At 38.3% G+C, this 21,086-nt stretch overlaps 1 protein-coding gene across 1 annotated transcript; it reads right to left on the reverse strand.

Moving 5' to 3' along the window:
- Positions 1 to 18,016, reverse strand: btr33 (bloodthirsty-related gene family, member 33). The gene is made up of 7 exons (XM_052114914.1): positions 17,973 to 18,016; positions 12,944 to 13,521; positions 7,098 to 7,193; positions 6,463 to 6,696; positions 6,042 to 6,189; positions 5,051 to 5,077; positions 1 to 1,205 (listed from the first exon to the last, which is right to left on the reverse strand). Exons 2-7 carry the CDS (start codon positions 13,517 to 13,519, stop codon positions 643 to 645), a joined length of 1,644 nt encoding a protein of 547 aa, XP_051970874.1. The 5' UTR covers positions 13,520 to 13,521; positions 17,973 to 18,016; the 3' UTR covers positions 1 to 642.
- Positions 18,017 to 21,086: the final 3,070 nt, after the last annotated feature.

A 21,086-nucleotide genomic window follows, 5' to 3' on the forward strand; every position in this document is an offset into this window, starting at 1 on the left:
GAAGTGTGCGAGTAGCACAAGAGCAAGTATGTGTGACACTGGGAGTAAAAATATGCAATTTATTAAATGTATTATCTATGACAAATCTGGAGGTATGCTTTTTGTGTATTGAACATGATTAAACACATTGGACATGGACTTATGTTTTTTTTTTTAATTAAAAAGTAAAAAGCTTATCTGCTCAAATGAACACTTACCATTCATCTATATTTTACTGTTTCATTTGACGTCATTTGAAATAATTTTGAAATATAGTTCGATATACAGGTAGAAATGAGTCAACTGGTTGAATTTTCAAGTTTCTGCTCGGGTGTGCACACTCAAATCAGAGGTTGCACTACAAATACACCTTTTTGATTATTGGGTTACCCCCCAATAATCAAAAGAAACAAGTACAACCCCTCCAATATTTATACTATGATCAATGGAAACAAAATGTTTTGTTTATTTGTATTGCTATAGTTGCTTCATTGCAATGAAAATGACAGGTCTATCACTGCATTGGACTTAATAATAATAATACATTATATCAAGATATATATTTAATAATCAATAAAAATGTCAAGAATATTGTGATTAAACTTTTTGGTTTTATCACCAACCCTTTGTTGTAAAATTTATATTTTTATTAACACTTTGCCTTCATATTGTGACAGTATCATTGGCAAGATTAACAGGATGTAAAACCAATGGGGCTTTGTTATTTCCTGCGTCATTCATGTCTGGGTTGAGGTAGGCCAGTAAGTTTTCTTGAAAGCTGTGTCCAGTAAAGGAATAGATATGAGCACAAGCACTCGGATCATAAAACGACACCCGTCCATCTTCATAATCCACATAAATGCCTATCCTCTGTGGCTGTGTTTGCAGCGGCAGAAGCACTGACTGGCGGTCACAGGCCCTGTACTCGCTGCCTTCTCTCAGACACATCGCCCAGTACCCTTCATCTGGGCTCAGGGTCACCAAACCCTTCCTGTTCACTGACTGTCTGGCCACACCCAGATCCCATGCTGATTTACTGGCCACACCCACTTCCCAATAGTTCCTTCCTCTTGAGACAGACTCTCTCGACAGGACGCAGGGTGCGGTGTCGAAACGCTGAATGTTGTTTGGGAAATTTTGCTCCACACTGCCATCCCTCACACACTTCCTGTCTGCCGACACCACCAGCCAGGGGTTTGCAGTATCAGGATCAAGGGTCATATTCACTGCAAAATGTGTATATAGCATATAAGTCCATTGATAGGTAGAGTTTTATACAATTTTATGTTACCTAAAACTGCACTTTTTTTAAGACCAGAACAGGTCTTGAAGGTTTGATTGGTATGAAATCTGTCAGCAGGCTTTTAAACACAATTCAAAGTGCATTTCTATAAACTGACAAACTAACAAAGTATAGATGCAAATGTAGCAGCATTATCAATTCTCAAGTGCAGAAGAGACAGGCTTAACCAGCTTGCAAATTTCCATGATGACCTAGGCTGGTTTATGCTAGTTAGTGCTGGTTTGGTGGTGCTCTATCTGCTTGACCAGTATAGCTATATTGTTCCCTAGTAAAACTTGTTGGTAGAGAAGTCGACCAGTATGGTTTTCCTGGTAATGCTAGTTCTCTTTAAGAAAGTTAACTTCAACGCTGTGTCAGAAGCACTAAGGGAGAACCTGTCATGGGGTGGGACTTTGAAACCCTTTACCATCACATAAATTTTATTGGCTGGTGAAGTTTAGCGCCTAGCCTACGCTGATATCATCGTGAGCATATAAATGGTGGACCAGCCTCACATCTTCAGAATTTTCCTTTTTTTAGGTCAATGTAGAGTTCTCTCGTGATACTGGAACCCTAAACCAACTTTTCACTGCAAATTTTGCAACTGGTCAGCGTGAAGGAGTTCAACTATTCTCCATGCATGTGCCAGCAAAAAAGCAACCCTTTAAAACTCTTCTAGGTTTGTAGTGTTTACATTGCACTCCTAAATGAGTATTTTGAAGAAAGCTATAAGATCCACTTGCTGACTTTTTAATGATTTTTCACATCCCTTCTGGATGACAGGCTGCATTTAACGGAGCGTATGAAAAGCATGATGTTTGGCTCTAGCAGCTCGCTGTCATTCTGAAGACTGAAGCCGCTCCTCTCTCCTTCAGCTTACTCCTCTGCAGCTCCCGATGAACAGAATGAAAAACTGCCTTTTCACACCAAAGGTGACGCGATTATGAGAGGCAAATCTCAGATGAATGGCACTTGCACATTGAAAGCGACGCGAATGACAGCCGTTATCACATTCACGCCTGGCGCTAATAGTCAAGCAATTATACCCCAATATGGTAGGTGGCACAATGCACCTTTCAGCTGGTCTGCCCTCTGCCCATGACAGTCCATGAGAAGAAGGGAGACATTATAAGCAGATAGAAAAAATAAAACTGATTTCTCTACAAGCTGCAGTAGTGATGGAGAGTTGCTCAACGAGAAAGAAAACATTTGTTACACTTCACACTGCTGGACGAGTTGACTGGCAGTATTATCAAGTGTACATAGTCGGAGGGGTGATCATTGTTGCCAACTTAGCGACTTTGTCGCTATTTTTAGCGACTTTTCAGACCCCTTTAGCGACATTTTTTCAAAAAAGCGACTAGCGACAAATCTAGCGACTTTTTGGACAAACCTTAGCAACTTTCCAAATTCCAAATATCGCCAGTACTGCAAGCGTGAGGTCTTACTTCCCCGCTGCGTCTGCTCTGTTCAGTGAGCGGCTGAGAGGAGCAGCACATTCCGTTGACTGCACGCCAGCGGACATAGACATGAATGAGCTGCGCATGTGCACGCTGTGTTAGTAGGAACCAATCAGTGATCACATAGCAGCTGCCTTCTCCTTTGTTTTAATTCAAAACATTTAATTTGACCGTTTTTTCTTGGCATGCGCTTATATTCACTACTAATCAGAGTTTTAATTCATTCCGGTTCGGTTTCTGAACTCTCCAACTTCAGATCTTATATTTACAGACTCTATACATTTTACTTATCCAAACACAACAATAAACCTTCTTCAAATTCATAAACATGTAACGTTAGCTAAGTTCCGTTCCATTGTCTAACAGAAAATATGTAATTGAGAACCGTTTTACTGGACATTCGGCTATATACTTATATAAAAACAGTATGAGCACGGTTTAGGGGAGATAACCATTATTATAAACTGAAGTAGGCTACAGTACCGACAAATTAGGCAGAATGCAAATACGACGCGATGACGTCATTAATATGCGAATGACGCATGACGTCATCTGGCGACATTTAGCTACTTTTCGAGCAGGCTTTAGCTACTTTCCATTGAAAATAGTTGGCAACACTGGGGGTGATTAGAAAGGGCACATTTTATTTGACACAGATTGGACATGCTAAAATTGGCTCGGTAGATCAGCGCCCCTGAAGTGATGCCTCCCTAGGCAGTCGCCTAATGGGTTGACCAGCCCTGATGTAAAGTTCATGTTTGTATTCACTGTGTAATGGACACATATAATAATTGTTGGACGTTGTCAGTTTGATCTAGACTGATTTTAGCTTATTGCATGTGTATCTAAATTTGCTCAAATTTTGTTATTAACTAAATGTGACAGGATTTTTAACGCTTAAACACCTCGTCCAATGAACCATCTTCAGTCTGACTCATTATTAGACACTAAAATACTTGCTAACGACAGCTGTTAATGACTATTAATAACTGCACAGAAATAAAGATTTTGAGGAGATGCTTCCACATTTTGGTATACAAAAACATTTAAGATCATGCAGTTTATTAAAAATAAATTATACAAAGGATACTATGCAGCAATATGTTATATTAGAGATATAAGAGAACTCACGTAAGATTAATGCAAAGGAAAAATACATCAATATGGAATACATTATAGAGACAATCCATGTAAGATCAGAGAGTTTTTAAAGGGGATGCAGGACAGTGATACAGCAATATTATTTACATGTTAAGAGAAACCATAGACAAAACAGTTTCTGTTTTTAAGGCGTTCGATGCAAATGAAACAGATGTCTTCACTGATCAGGAGTTCCTTCAGTGTTGTTGGTGGTCAAAACAGCTTTTGCGCATTAGCGCCACCTGTTCAGGTGGTTTTGGGAACTGTAGCAGCTTCTGACAAGTGATTTACAGCTCAAATGTTATTGATAGGGGCATTTCTTTGGCGGGAGAAGAAAAAAAAAAAATAGACACACTCACTGTAAAAAAAAAGCTTTGCCTGTGCGCGATTCGGTTCTTACATTCCAGGTGTGAAGGGCTCGTTAATAATCAATTTTTTCTGTAAAAAAATACGTGCTGAAGGTTCGCATTTGGTGTGAAAAGGCCTTAATACTTGAGAGGAGGGGATATAGAGCGCAGAAATTTTAAGAGGGTTTGTCGAAGGCTCATGCGTTGCGTTTTTTCTCTGTACTAAGTGGCTACCCGTACAGTGCGAGTGCTGTATATAGTGTGGGCTGCGCTTCGCTGACACAGTGCTCGCTGGGATTGATCGTGTTCAGGGCAAACACATGAAACTCAACATACTCTAAGCAAACGATTTCATTCTGAAAGCAGAGGCCACTCCTCTTTCCTCCCACTAATATTCCTCATCAGCTCCTGAGAGGCCGTATGAGTGAGACACGAGAGGATGGGATATAGAGCATGGAGATTTTATGAGGGTTTTTCACCGTCTGATGGGTTATGCCTAGGCATTAGCTTCTAACAGCATGTCTCGTTCCATCCTTTCAGGGAACCAAGGTTATGGAAGTAACCGAGACATTAACCAAGGAAATCATGCTGGCTAAACTAGTCAAAAAGCCTTGAAGCACCAGCATTTATAGCACAACATGATGGGGAACAGCTGTGCTGTTTTTACAGCAGGGACTTTTTAAAACCATTCAAAAAAAGGTTTAAGGTCGTTCAAGATTCAATCAAAGATTCATATAAAGATTCACAGATTTTCACATACGAGCAATACAATTAAAAAGTGAGTTTTTTAGTCAGAGGCTGTGGAAAGACTACAAATTTCATAGAATCTTATTTAACAATACCTGCATATTGGGATACTGCCTCAAGTTCTGTGAGAAAGAAAAATATTTTTCTTTGTAATCAGAATATGAACATTTGTAAGACATTTATTAATATCAGTCATTCGGTCAGATCAAGCATCGTTAAACAAAAACATTTTAATAACATGTACAATTAAATGTACATTTATTTAATTTATTTATTTTACCTCGTCTCATAGAATCACATTAATTTCCCTTGCAAAATAATTTTTATGTGGTTTGTTGTACGAATCGCAGCAGTTTTCTGGTGAAATGAACACTAGAGGCACTACAACAACAGTGACTATTATTCACACAAATCACGAGTAAAACAGCAGATTATCAGTTCATAAACACTTACTTTTTGCTCCGTTCCTCACACAATGCTATCTTATGACATCTAAAAACTCTGACTAAAGTGCATGACTTGTAATGTGATACATTTTAACGTTTGCATTACTTAACCAACTACATTTACAAGCTTGTTCTAATGGGATCAAATTGCGCTCAACTGATAAAGCATTGCACTTGTGATGTAAAGGAGCGGGGTATGAGTCCTGAAGAGCTCGCAAGTCAACACGTGACCCGGAAGTGTGGTAGAAGCACCACAAAATGTCGTGGTTGCTCCAAAAATCGTGTTTTTCAACTCACATTTGCTTTTATAACACTATCAGTTAGGTTTAAGGTAAAGGGAAGATAGTTTTTGTTGATTTAATCTTAAAAAACCTCATCTGTTTGGGGGAAAAACAAACTTGCTTTTAGCGCCACACAGTGGACATTACACCTCAGAACTGCCACAATACGTGCAAGGCACCATATAATATCATTTAGCAAAAGTGCCACCATAGTTACCACAGTTACTTATTTCAACTAAGCTCAGGCTCAGTTTATTTCAACATTATAAAAGTATTTTATTTTAACAGAAATTGTAGAAATAATTCAGTTTTTCAGTTTAGAAAATAAATCTTAATAAAAATGACAAAGTAGCAGTAACCTCTCTGTGTGGCAGTGTATATTTGAGTCCTCAGTAGTTGTTCTGTAGCCGTCAGTGTTTCTCTCAGTAACTCCAGACCATGAGCAGTGTGCACACTGACCTGAGACCAGCTCTTACACTGAGGCAGCACATGTGAGCTAGGGAAGACCTGGTGAAAGTCATAGACACAATGTAGGCTATAATTATAGTCATCAACATGAGTCACAGACTTAATTACTTCAATCTATTTCACTGAACATGTAAACAGAATGTCTTTATTATTATTATTATTATTATGAAAGTCGTGTGGGATGTTTCAAATGTTGTGAAATCGATCCAGTTCATTAATATTGACTCTTGTTAGCATGTACTAATGACACTAAAGGGATAAGTAACCTGCACGTGATGAGATTGAAGTGATGTTAAAGCACATGAGAGTAACCTGTATGAGGTAGAGGTGATCTTCAGAGCATGAAAGCTTTTCCAGTTCTGTGTTTTTAGCATTTAGTTTCATGATCTCCACCTCCAGTTCTTTAATGAGAGTCTCCATATGTCTCTCTGCAGTTTTCTGCTTGTGTTTCATGTTTCTGAGCAGTTCGGACTGGCTTCTCTCTATAAACTGCTGCAGGGCAGTGAAGACCTCCACACTGTGTGTCATCTCTCTGTCTGAGTGCTCCTAGTGCAAAAACAACACAAGCAACAAATAGCCTTTTTGTAAATATGATTTGCTTCAACTGTTTAAAATGATAACTCTACACTTTAAATATCTATTTTCTCTTCAGATATATATTATGTGAAAGATGGGCAGAGTTCTGGAGAACTGCATTACTCTACAAACACTATAGGATGCAGCTCAGAACATTGCAACATCATTTCACCTTTCAGTAGATCTACTTCACGCTCTGCAGATGACATAATGGTGACTTCACACTTTTAAACAGAGTTTCTAATATAAACTAGTAACTAGTAATTGAAGCATGATTTCTCTGTGGTTGTGAATAGATTCATGTGTAAGTTGCTATTTTATAAAAGTGCCTGCTAAATCAAAAAAAAAATTATGTTTTTACAGTCACTTACTTTGCTTAGTTTGATACAGCGTTTGAGCTCCTCAACTTTACTCCCTCTCGCCTTAATCATCCGCTTCAGATCAGACTGTGTCTTCAATAACTGAGTCTATATGAAAAAATTATAATACTAATATAAAACAAAGGAGGCATGATGAGGACAGGGAGAATGGAAAAAAACGCAGCTAACAGAACAGAGCTTCACTTACAGGACATAGTGAATTAATTTTCTAAAAGAGTTTTGCATTCCCTTGCATTAGTTGTGTGTTTTAGGTTTACAAAGATTAACCAAAGTTATTCTACAGTAACCTGTGGTAACCAAAGATTAACCATGTCATTTGTACAGAAAACCTTAGTTATTACAAAATTAAGCATGGTTTTACAATAGTAACCATATTTTAACATAGTGAAACCAAAGAAATAATACAGGAAAACGAAAACTATGGTAATGAAATGTTTACTGTAGTAAGATCAAGATTAATCCTTGTGAAAATTAACCATGGTTTTATAACAGTAAAGCAGATGTGGAAAGTATCGAATTAAAACTATTCTTGATACAGTACTTGAGTAAATTCTTCACATATTTCTACTTTTTAAGTATAAATAAATAAAAGTACTTTTACTTGAGTTGATAAAAAATTAAGTATTCAACTTCACAACAATTACAAAGTTAAAAAAATAGGCAAGGCAATTTATTTCTAAAGCACATTTAAAAACTACGTTGACTGTTGACCAATGTGCTGTACAATTAAATACAACACACTCTCACAGCGAAATCGTCAGGAATCGTATGATATCCTACGACTTTCACTACAGCCAATGACGTCACTGGACATCGTTTCCATCTAATACGTGACAGTTACTTGCTTCTGTCATAGTTTATGTAAACAACATTGTGCGAGACCATATGAAATAGCCGACTCGTAAATTATGTGCAACTTTTCATGATATTGGGTTGATAAAATAAGTAAAGTACAGGAGAGAATAGAAAACAAAAAACAGTAACAAGTATAAGTATAAATACATCAAATAAGCATACAACAAGGGGATAAACAAATCTCATCTCATGGTTAATTAAAAGCCTTGGAGATAAGATTTTTGAATTGAGATTTAAAAGATAACAGCGTTGGAGCTGTTCTAATATGCAGGGGTAAACTGTTCCAAAGATTTGCTGCCACTACTGCAAATGCGCAGTCCCCTTTTAGATTGAGTATGAATCTAGGGACACTCAAAATCCTCTGATCAGATGACCTAAGATATTTAAGGGGCTTGAATAAGTGTAAAAGATCAGAAAGATAGCAGGTTGCTAACCTGTTTAAATATTTAAAAACAAACAATAAGATCTTAAAATCAATTCTATAATGGACCGGCAGCCAATGAAGAGATGCTAATATTGGGGAGATGTGATCACATTTACGAGTACCCGTCAAGAGTCTTGCTGCAGCATTCTGAACCATTTGCACTTGTGACGAAGATGACTGGCTGACTCCTACATAAAGGGAATTACAGTGATCTACATGCGAAGAAACAAATACTTGCATCACCCTCTCAAAATCATAAAAAAAAGAAGAGGCTTATCTTTGGCCAGTAATCTTAAGTGGAAGAAACTTGATTTGACAACAGAATTTAAAATACATAATATTTCAGAATTTTTGGGAAGAAGAAATTTATAAGCGCTAAATCTGCTTATAAACTAAAACACACTGTGCATGGCATTACAGAAGCCCTCAAGATACATCATCATGAGCACAGCAGCTTGAATAAACTGCTTCTCCAAGACTTTCTGCCCTGTCACTATACAAGAACTGTAATACTGTGATTTTCTGCATATTTCATTTTATTCTGGAAATGAGCCGTTCATTCAGGTATGAGGAACCTTCTGAACATGTTTAACCACTGATCAAACTTCACTTGTTTTTAAGGTGGGCAATGTTTTAACTGTCAAACATTAAAACGATGTATTTTGACATATATGTGGAGATATCATGTTTACTTGCAACTATATGAATAAAACAAACTTTTAATTACCTTAGAAAGATACAATGCCAATAGTGTCGAAAATTAACGGGCACTAGGGACAAAAATGGCACCGAATTTGACAAAAATATCCTAGAAATTCATAATATGCCTAAAATGCCCACGCAACAAGTTCCCATGTTTTATTAATAATATCTGATATAGTTACAATGACATACAATTCAATCTTCTTTTGATTTTTCACTGAACATTATTTTCCCCTTATCTTCTTTATTTCTGGATATCTCGAGACATGTAAGCCCAGTAAAAGATTTTCCTGGCTCTCAGTAAAATGCGTTCAGCACCGAAATGTCCACTAAACTTCTCTCCATGGAAACACTTAAGAGCAGTGGGAATGAGTACAGCAGGTAATATTTGGTACTATTTTGGAGGAGAGGGTTTCACTTTAGGGCACAAAATTCCATCTTGGACTGACAATTTGGGAAATTCCTGCCAGAGTTTTAGAAGGTGGCAGAGGAATAAGTGCTAAGTGTGCCTAGTGGTGGCCTTTTCTCTTTCCAGTCTATGACCGTATTTAAACAAAAATCAGCCCTTTGCTGAGCTGGCAGTTCTTTTAAGTCAACTGATAGTGTCAGACCAGTGTCAGGAAGAACATCACAAATGCTCTGCATTTCATCAGAAGAGGGGACTCCTACATCAATGTTGGGTCAAAGCGACTCTATGTTGGATGAGTTTGCAGTTGAAGATAATTGCAGTATTTGAGTAGTGTGTTGATTAAAGAGGGAAACGGGAGCAAGCCTGAGAGCTTCCTGTGCTCTTCCCATTTACATGCAATAGCTAATGCTTCCTCTTCGCTTGTAGCACCATGTTCATGACATTTTGCTTGAAGAACAGGGTCAAGACCAGCTATGAACTGTCTGAACCTTTCCATCACAATGGCTGACTCACCATAATTTAGAATTGCCTCCAAAACAAGTCTTGTAATCTCTGCAGAAAATACCTCCAGCGCCTCTTTGGGCATGCGCTGCCTGGCATTCACAAAAGTTTGAAAGTGCAGAAAGACAGGAGACAAGGAGAGCCAGTATGCTAATGCATCTCCATTCAACCTCGTAGGCAAAATGGCAGATGAATCTTGTCTGCACATGCATTAACAGCAAGTTCCAAATGTGCTTTCCATGAAGACAAACTATTTGTATCCCTACCGTCTCTATGAAAACACGGTGGCAAATCCACTTTGAAGTGTATCACTTTTGTAGTGCGGTATACCATATCAGCACGTTGTTCTGAGTCGTTAGGCTCAACAGCGCCCCTCTCGTCTGAAGACGAAGTGCCCTTGGCATCCATTTTAGCTGATTTGACTACTGTTCAACGTAGATCGAAGTCTCTTTTGACGAAATTGTTATCTAGTCAAAGTTCACTCACCGCGCTGCTTCGCGGTGCTTTCAGAAATGTGCCGTCATAGTTGGATGCATTGGCCATATAAACTTCTCGAGTATGTGATTTATTTTTGTGTGGCTTTTTGGCAATTACTTATTTACTCCTACTTGAGTTATAATAAATGTGAATTATTGCTTCAGTAGCAGTACTTTTACTTAAGTAAATACTCACATTACTGTAATTAAGTAGTTTTTCCCATGATTTTTTACATTTAAGTAGTTTAAAAATCATATACATTTTACTTTTACTTGAGTACAGTGCTGTAACTGTACTTTCACTTGCCGTAACTTATGCTCACTAGATTCTGTGACAACAATGTAGCCCGTAATTTAGCTTTCTATCACTGAGATTATTGGGCTGCTGTGAGGGATTAGTGCAATGTTATCAACTGGGGTAGGCAATAAAATGATCTAGATGTTTATCGGAAAAAAGATATGCCCTCGATATCGATGATAAAATTTTAAATCATTTTCTATACTTAGCCTATGTTCAACATCTACATCAACTGTGATAGCAAGACAACCACTGGTTGGTTGATCTAGATAAAATAAATAAGATTGACTTTTAATTTCCTGGTGTGTGTAGCTGCGTGCTGTTTGATTGACAGCTGGCTAATGTCTGTGTGCTTTAAATGTGCGTGTGCTCTGAGAGCGCTAATGTAGGTACATGCCTAAATGGTCAAAGACACTTTATAATTCTGCCAATGCCCGTCTTGGTGAGGCATTATTGTAAACGGAGTCGGTTTTGTCAAAAGTGAACGTAAACAGTGGGACAGAAATCTCAGTTGCATCAAAATATTGGACTTGAAGTGTACATGTAACTGAATTGAGCACTGTCTAGTAGTCTATGTCATATGAAGTCTATTAATCAAATGACAATAACAAGGAAACGAGAAAACCACTCACTACTTCTGGCTTGATAACTTGAGTAGCTTTAAAAATATCAATGTAATAGAATAAAACAGTGACATTTTTAATAATAATATTTTTTAATAATATTGTTAATTTTTGGGGGAGCCTTGGTAGCTTAGTGAATCCAGGGTGTGCTGAGTGACTCCAGCCAGGTCTCCAAAGCTACCAAATTGGCCCGGTTGCTAGGGAGGGTAGAGTCACATGGGGTAACCTCCTCATGGTCGCGATTAGTGGTTTTTGCTCTCGGTGCTGTGTGTTGTGTGTGGATGCCGCGGAGAATAGCGTGAAGCCTCCACATGCGCTATGTTTCCACGGTAACGTGCTCAACAAGCCACGTGATTAGATGCGTGGATTGATTGTCTCAGACGTTGAGTCATCTGAGATTTCTTCCTCTGCCACCTGGATTGAGATGAGTCACTACGCCACCACGAGGACTTTGGACATTCCAAATTGGGGCGAAAAGGGGAGGAAAAAAATATGAGATCAAAATGCCACAAAATGAAACTTTAGGCACCCAATGATCTCATGGATCAGCAAAAATTGTATAGGTCCTCTGGTAGTTTTTGTTGCTATTTAGTGTTTTGGTAGAAAAAAAAACAAATTAAATGTGCCTTTACCCCCGAGGGGATTTAGCCCCATTGTACCCTGTAAAATAAATTACTCAAGCAGATGTTTAAGACATATCAGCTCTAAAATAGATGTTTAAAACATGTATTATAATTATAGTTATTATTATACAATAGCTATTGTAATTTAGCAGGCATCTTTTCAATGAAAATGCATAGTTGATTTAACACACACACACACAAACACCCTTGCTCCCACCACAAATAGTAGCTCCCAAATCTTGTTTGTTATTGCACTTTTCACATCAGTGCCATCAAACTTTGTGTGACGTGTCCAAAAGCAGCAAATTAGAATTGCAAGTGCACATGAAAGAGATTTCAGAGCTTCGACAAAGGGCTGCTGAGATTATCAGTGAATTACAACTTAAATTTACAACATGGTCTCATAGATTCACCTTACTATTCCTACAGTTTTACTAAATCATTTGGACTTTTAATTTTTATTTTAGGGTAGGGAGATCTGTATTTTTATTTAAAACATGAAAGAGCATTAACCATAAAAACCTCATCAGTTTGGGAGAACATTTCACTCACTTTTAGCGACACAGTTGACATTTCACCTCAGAACAGCCGCGTATTCTCATTTTGCAAAAATGTCACCATGGTCACCTAATTTTCATGAAATCAAGCTGTAAATTTTGGGCTGTTCCTCATACAAATCTATGACCTCTGTGTTCATTTTGGGGTGAACTATCCCTTTCAGCAGTATAAAGACACCTACAGGGAAATTCATATCACACAAAAATGTGCATTGTGATTGGGTGTATGTAGGTGAACATCACCCTGAAGGGTTCAATTATAACTATATAAGGTACAACTAACACAATTTGAACATGCATGTTTTGATAATCACACTGTTTATAAATAACAGTTATTACAGACATGTAATAGCAGGTTTTTGGGCAAACCTTTCTCTCTGCCCATTCTCGCTCCACGGGTATAGTGTGATGTGTGTGGTGTTCTGCATTCGTACACAGCACACACACACACGTCTTGTCGTATCTGCAGTAAAGCTCCAACGGTCTTTCATGTTTACTGCAAATTCTCTCGTCCATTCTGTGCTGCGGCTGCACCAGTGCATGACTGGAGAACCTGGAGGTGTGCAATTTCACATGTTCCTCACAGTATGATGCCGCACACACCAGGCATGATCTTACTGCAGGTGATGCTTTCTCTAATGGACACATATCACATAAAATGTTGTCCGAAGTCACTGGGCATTGCTCCGATTCCCTCTGAGTCCTCTGGCTACGGATCTGCTCTGCCATCTCACGGGCAAAATTATTTTCACACAGCTCCGGTGTTTCCTGGAAAACTGTTGAGCATTTGGGGCAGTGTGAGGAGCCGGATGCTGTCCACTGAGCAAGAATACATGACTGACAAAACGTATGCCCACAAGGGAGGGAAACAGGTTGGGTGAACACATCCAGACACACTGAACATTGGAACAGCTCCTCAGACAGCAGGGGAGTGGAGGATGACATCACTGAGGAAAAACACAATGACATCATGAACTAATGGTTGAATTCATGGCATCCAGGACCAATAAAACAAAGGAAATACAAGAAACAAATGAGTGAAAACCATTATGAATCAGGTAGAAATGTTACAGCTGGTGCCATAACACCTAACAGTAACACTTCACATGGTAAATGCAATAAGGTTTCATTTGTTAACATTAGTTAACTGCATTAGTTAGCATGAACATACATATTTTTTTTTATTAAAAGTTGTATTTGTTAAAATTAGTTTATTTATGAACTAACAATGAACAAATTGTTAAGTATCATGAACCATCAATGAACAATCTAATAACTAAAATTAGATTGTTCATTGATGGTTCATGATACTTAATGCATTAACCAATGTGAACAAATGGAACCTTTTTGTAAAATGTTACGCCGGGTTCACACATCCTCCATGAATGTGGCGTGAGCGAGGCATGAGCGGTGCGTGAGCGAGGCATGAGCATGAGTGGTGCGTGAGTGCGTGAGCGAGGCGGTCGTATTGGATGTTCACATTGGCTAAGTCTCTTCCACGAGAAACAGCAATGCCACTGCGCAGGAAATAAAGTTATCTATGGGGTCCTATGCCCAATGTTTTCTTTGATAAGGTCGTATTAAGCTGAGGTTATTGCTGCTTCGAGGGCATCTTTATCAGCACACTTAATGTTGTGTCTAAACTGTACACATATATACACAATAAGGCAAAAGGTCAGACTGTTTTTTAATTCTTTCCTTTATTAAGTTATTTTATTGAGTTTACTTGCATGCAGACATATAAATTGTAGAGTACTAGGTTCGGTTTGAATTATTTTGATTTGCTCATGTGTCTTCTCTATAATCTCCTTATATTTTAGTGTTGTACTGCACCCAGAGCCGCTGAGCTCAGCATGGGCCATGTGGCAAAAATAGGCTCAACGGCGAAACATCCACTCGTCTGGGACGCTTCTGGGATGCATCACCTTGCGACTCACACTTGAAGTGGGAATGGTGTAATCTGTTAATGTGGGTGCCGAAACAAACATGTGCCGCTCCCGCCACGCTCACGGAGGATGTGTGAACCCGGCGTTACCCTTTAAAATAATGTTCCCTTTGTTAAGGGTTTATAAAATGATTTATTAATTACTAATAAGTAATTTACAAATGCATTATAAATCATTGATATATGGTCATAACAACATGAATAAAAAGGGGTGACTTTCATGCAATACTTGTGAGATGGTGAAAATTTTAACTTCCACATTATAAATGTTTAATACGTACAGAAATATACAGTAATATTAATTAAAGCATAAAATGCCCTAATTCATTATTAGTCACTTTTGCAACAGTTCGTTTATATGCATTACTGTATGTCTTGACTCACTTGTGTTTTCACTTTTTTTTGTCATGCTGGTGTCAAAATAATGGCTTTACCTAAAGTCCTCTGCAAGAACACTTTTCAGCTCTTCATGTTCATTCACAGCAGATACAGTTTCATATAATAAATCCTGATGACCATTAAATCATACTGATCATTATGTACATACACTCACCTAAAGGATTATTAGGAACACCATACTAATACTGTGTTTGACCCCCTTTTGCCTTCAGAACTGCCTTAATTCTACGTGGCATTGATTCAACAAGGTGCTGAAAGCATTCTTTAGAAATGTTGGCCCATATTGATAGGATAGCATCTTGCAGTTGATAGAGATTTGTGGGATGCACATCCAGGGCATGAAGCTCCCGTTCCACCACATCCCAAAGATGCTCTATTGGGTTGAGATCTGGTGACTGTGGGGGCCATTTTAGTACAGTGAACTCATTGTCATGTTCAAGAAACCAGTTTGAAATGATTCGAGCTTTGTGACATGGTGCATTATCCTGCTGGAAGTAGCCATCAGAGGATGGGTACATGGTGGCCATAAAGGGATGGACATGGTCAGAAACAATGCTCAGGTAGGCCGTGGCATTTAAACGATGCCCAATTGGCACTAAGGGGCCTAAAGTGTGCCAAGAAAACATCCCCCACACCATTACACCACCACCAGCAGCCTGCACAGTGGTAACAAGGCATGATGGATCCATGTTCTCATTCTGTTTACACCAAATTCTGACTCTACCATCTGAATGTCTCAACAGAAATCGAGACTCATCAGACCAGGCAACATTTTTCCAGTCTTCAACTGTCCAATTTTGGTGAGCTCTTGCAAATTGTAGCCTCTTTTTCCTATTTGTAGTGGAGATGAGTGGTACCCGGTGGGGTCTTCTGCTGTTGTAGCCCATCCGCCTCAAGGTTGTGCGTGTTGTGGCTTCACAAATGTTTTGCTGCATACCTCGGTTGTAACGAGTGGATATTTCAGGCAAAGTTGCTCTTCTATCAGCTTGAATCAGTCAGCCCATTCTCCTCTGACCTCTAGCATCAACAAGGCATTTTCGCCCACAGGACTGCCGCATACTGGATGTTTTTCCCTTTTCACACCATTCTTTGTAAACCCTAGAAATGGTTGTGCGTGAAAATCCCAGTAACTGAGCAGATTGTGAAATACTCAGACCGGCCTGTCTGGCACCAACAACCATGCCACGCTCAAAATCGCTTAAATCACCTTTCTTTCCCATTCTGACATTCAGTTTGGAGTTCAGGAGATTGTCTTGACCAGGACCACACCCCTAAATGCATTGAAGCAACTGCCATGTGATTGGTTGATTAGATAATTGCATTAATGAGAAATTGAACAGGTGTTCCTAATAATCGTTTAGGTGAGTGTAGATTTATAATATTGATAACTCCTTAATAAATGTTTCTTGTGTGTCTATTTTACATTAAGGTACATTTTCATATGTTATTAATGTTGAATGAGTGTTATTAAGCATGCAAGTTAAAATGCTCACTATTCATCAAATATTGCATGAAAGTCTCTACTCGTGTAGTTTTAACCGCATGTCAGTGATTACACATATCAGATACATTTGTAAATGGCTATTAGTCATGAATGAATTTATAATCCCTTACCAATGGAACATTAAAGGGATAGTTCATTCAAAATGGAACATTCTCTCATCATTTAGTCACCCTCATGCCATCCCAGATGTGTTTGACATTCTTTCCTTGGCAGAACACAAATTAAGATTTTTGGAAGAATATTTCAGCTCTATAGGTCAATACAATACAAGTAAATGGTGACCAGACCTTTGTAGCTCCAAAAAGCACATGAAGGAAACATAAAAGTAATCCATAAGACTCCAGTGGTTAAATCTTCAGAAGCAATATAATAGGTGTGGGTGTTAAGTTTTTCTCTAAATCTCCACTTTCACTTTTACATCTCAAAGTTACACATGGTGCCTGTTTAGTTTCACTTACACAGCTGAAATGAAAGATAAAGTGGAGATTTAGGGTAAAAAAGAACTTAAATATTGTTTTGTTTCTTCCCCACACCTATCATATCACTTCTGAAGACATGGATTTATGAGTCTTATGAGTCTTATGGATTACTTTTATTTTTACTTTATGTGATTTTGGAGATACAAAGGTCTGGTCAACATTCACTTGTATTGTATTAACCAATAGAGCTGAGATATTCTTCTAAAAATCTTCATTTGTGTTCTGCAGAAGAAAGAAAATCAACATCTGGGATGGCATGTGGGTGAATAAATTATGAGAGAATTTTAATTTTTGGGTAAACAATCCCTTTTATGTAAAGTGTTACCCACCTAACTAACACTAAAGACTGAAACAGCAAGTACACCTAACAGCACTGGTTCATTGTAAACTGAGCTACCTCTAGGCTTTCTTCTCAGAAAGTACCAGAATCTTCAAGTTTCAAGACTTTAACAATAGGAAGAAAAAAAAGAATATAACAATCACACTTAAGATCCCAGATCAGTCAGTTTTCACAGCACATTTCACACTTTAGACTAACATTATTATGGACCTCAAAAAAGAACAAAATGAAACAAAAAATGACTCACAAATGACACTTTAAAAAAACCCAAACATTTCTTTTATAGATTTGTATTTACTCCGTTTCCTATTGCATACTGAACAAAAGAAGAGTACGCACAAAGCATTGTGTGCATGAATACACCAAACAAACTGCATAACATGCCTTTGAGTCTCGCTCATGATTTGGGTGTGTGTGCTGTATTTTGTTCATTGTGTATATCATCATCATGTACTTATTAGAAATGGAAAAGCCTTTTAAAATACCAAAAAAAATCCAGGTTGCTTTCATTAATGTTTAATGTTCACAGTTTGGTCTTGTTGCCTTATCACTGAACATTCACCAAGCGTTCAAAGTCCAGTTCTCATGTGTGCTATTTTCAGCTTGTGTTGTGAACCAAGACATAATTTACATGTTGGTTTCATTATATATCTAGTAGTAAATCATGTATGAAATAAGATCTCTCAAGTGTTTAACAGTAAAAGATGGATAATTTGTAGCAGAACTCTTACCTGAAAGAAAGGTGTTTAAGTCCAGAGGTAAATGTCAATTGCAAATGGTTGCGAGATGCAGCTCCACCTCTTTTGGCAGGGATGGGACCCAACCACATTGGATTGTTGAGTTAACCCTTTCAGCAACAAGTAGACTAGTAAAATTTTAAAATGGCAGAAAAAGGCACTTGATCAGCTCAATTTCATGCACTAAAGGCAAAACATCCATGTATGCAGTACAATCCACTCTGTAAGTAAAGTATGTAACAACAGCCCTCATTGTACTTGACATTCATTTACAACGTTTAGGGATAAGTCATTCACACCCAACATGCTTTTGCATCCCTTCACACTGTTTTTTTATCATTTTCCTATGTAAATATACCACAGTTTAGACAAATGTCTTTGACCATTGCACTAATGTGCCACATCTGACTGTTTTTTCAGTGTCTCGCACAGGACCGACACGCTTTTTAGACGCCATGTCAGGGTAAAATAAACTTTAACTGTCTCGAGACCCCTGCGTTCTGCTTTTTACGTGGCACTTGGTCTTTAAAGTTTTGAAACATGTTTAAAATCATGAGCACTCACAAGACTGCAGTCGAATCAGTAACATTGTATAAGCTGTTTTATTCTATGGAGAAGGTCACCTCATGGGGGCTGCCATGTTAGCATCACATGACCAGCCGAATACTACTCACTTAATCTCATTAACCCCCCTGTTATAGGACACTTCCACTCATGGATTAAATCAATCATGACTCACTGTGAATATTGCATTTTTACATGTGCATCTGTAAATTCAAAATGTTGCATTTGAATGGTGCTGCATTCACGCCACTAAGTGTCACTGTAAGTCCAAGATGACCAATCTGGGCACTTGAAAAATGTAAGAATGAAGCATTATGGTTGGGAGTTTAATGGTCATAATTTAAATATATTAAAAAAATGTATTAAATATATAAATACTGCCCTGCGATGGACTGGCGACCTGTCCAGGGTGTCCCCCGCCTTTCGCCCAATGTTAGCTGGGATAGGCTCCAGCCCCCCGCGACCCTGTACACAGGATAAGCGGTTGACGATGGATGGATGGATGGATGGATATAAATACTGTATATTATATTAGTACAATAATAGAATATTTCAAATTGGATTTATTCATTAAAATGGCTATTAATTTTTATTGAATTGTTTATTTTTATATCGTAATGTCAGGGGTGTAAAGAATTGAGTACAAATATTTAAGTATAACACTTAAGTATTATTTTGGGGGATTTGTACTTTACTCGAGTACAATTTAAATGGAATACTTGTACTTTTACTTAATTACATTTCCAAAGGAAAAAAAGTACTTTTTACTCCTCAAAATTTTATTTAAACTTGAAAAGTACACATTTCTTTTTTTGTCTTACCGGATATGTGGAGTTCCGACCATCTGCAAAGGCGGGATTTCTGATCTGGTTTGAGCTTCGGATACCTTGAAATATTTGTGCGACTAGACCGTATGTGACCGCACGACTGTGTGTGATGTATTCATTCAAAACTATTAGCACAAAGTGAGAAATTGAGAGTGTTCCTCACACAATGCTAATAAGATAGCATTGTGTGAGGAACAGCGAAAAGTAAATGTTTATGATTTGAGTGAAAGGGGATAAAAGTAATTGTTGTTTTAGCGCCTCTACTGGTACATTCCACCAGGAATGTGTTATGTATACAACAAGCTACATAAAAATATTTTTGCAAAAATTGAGTTATTGGTTAATGTTAAATGGTCTGCACTTATATAACACTTTATTTTAACCTTAGAGGTTACCCAAAGCACTTAACACTGTGTCCCAATCACCCATTCACACACACATTCGTACACCAATGGCGGCAGAGCTGCATGGAAGATTCTAGCCTGCCATTGGGAGCAACTTGGGGTTCAGTGTCTTGCCCAAGGACACTTCGGCATGTGGAGTCATGTGGGTCAAACCACCAACATTGTGATTGGCAGACGACCAATGTTATTGTAACATTATTCAATGACAAGTTTGCAAATGCAACTGTAGGAGAAATATGACAGTCATCAGAGACAGTAAAAAGGCAACTTAAGAAATCAATCTAATTTAACAACATCTATAGGCCTATTGATTTCATTCTTGCTAGGAAAAAAACATACTCTTCACTTTTTTAATACTTAAGTACAGTTTAATGTGAATACTTTTTTATTTTCACTCAAGTATGTTTTTGGCTAGATACTTGTACCTTTTTTTATTTATGTTTTTTTTTTTTTATCCCCTTTTCTCCCCAATTTGGAATGCCCAATTTCCTCTATAGTAGGTCCTCGTGGTGGCACGGTTACTCACCTCAATCCGGGAGGCGGAGGACAAGTCTTCAGTCAATCCGCGTTTCTTATAACATGGCATGTTGTGCATGACACCACGGAGACTCACAGCATGTGGAGACTCATGCTACTCTTCACGATCCACACACAACTCACTACACGCCCCATTGAGAGCGAGAACCACTAATCACCACCACGAGGAGGTTACCCCATGTGACTCTACCCTCCCTAGCAACCGGGCCAATTTTGGTTGCTTAGGAAACCAGGCTGGAGTCACTCAGCATGCCCTGGATTCAAACTCGCGACTCCAGGTGTGATAGTCAGCACCAATACTCGCTGAGATACCCAGGCCCCTGATACTTGGACTTTTAATTGAGGACAATTTTCACTCAGTATCCATACTTTCACTTAAGTTTAATTTCGAGTACTTTTTACACCCCAGCATAATGTGCACCGGCCTGTTTGCAGCCAAGTGGGAGTCCCGCCACTTCTAAATGGCCAATCTGATCCTGTCTATCACAAACACTAGCATCATTTCCAGCCAATGATTTATGACATTCTTTGTGTTGGGAGTGCGTCTATAAAGCCGACCAAAACATATCTATCTCACTTTTGAGACAGCTGAGAGAATGGAAGCATAATGGCAACTTGTTTTATTGATTGAAAAAAAAATAATACATTTAATCCCCGATCAACCAGATTAACTGGACAGAAAGGCTATTTTCATCCACAACGCGCCCCAGATGGGAACAATGATGTCGAGCACGATGTTTTATGTGGATTAGTAGTAGAAGGGCAGTTGACGCTGT

This window comes from Xyrauchen texanus, chromosome 42, assembly GCF_025860055.1.
Source record: "Xyrauchen texanus isolate HMW12.3.18 chromosome 42, RBS_HiC_50CHRs, whole genome shotgun sequence".
Lineage (NCBI taxonomy): Eukaryota > Metazoa > Chordata > Actinopteri > Cypriniformes > Catostomidae > Xyrauchen > Xyrauchen texanus.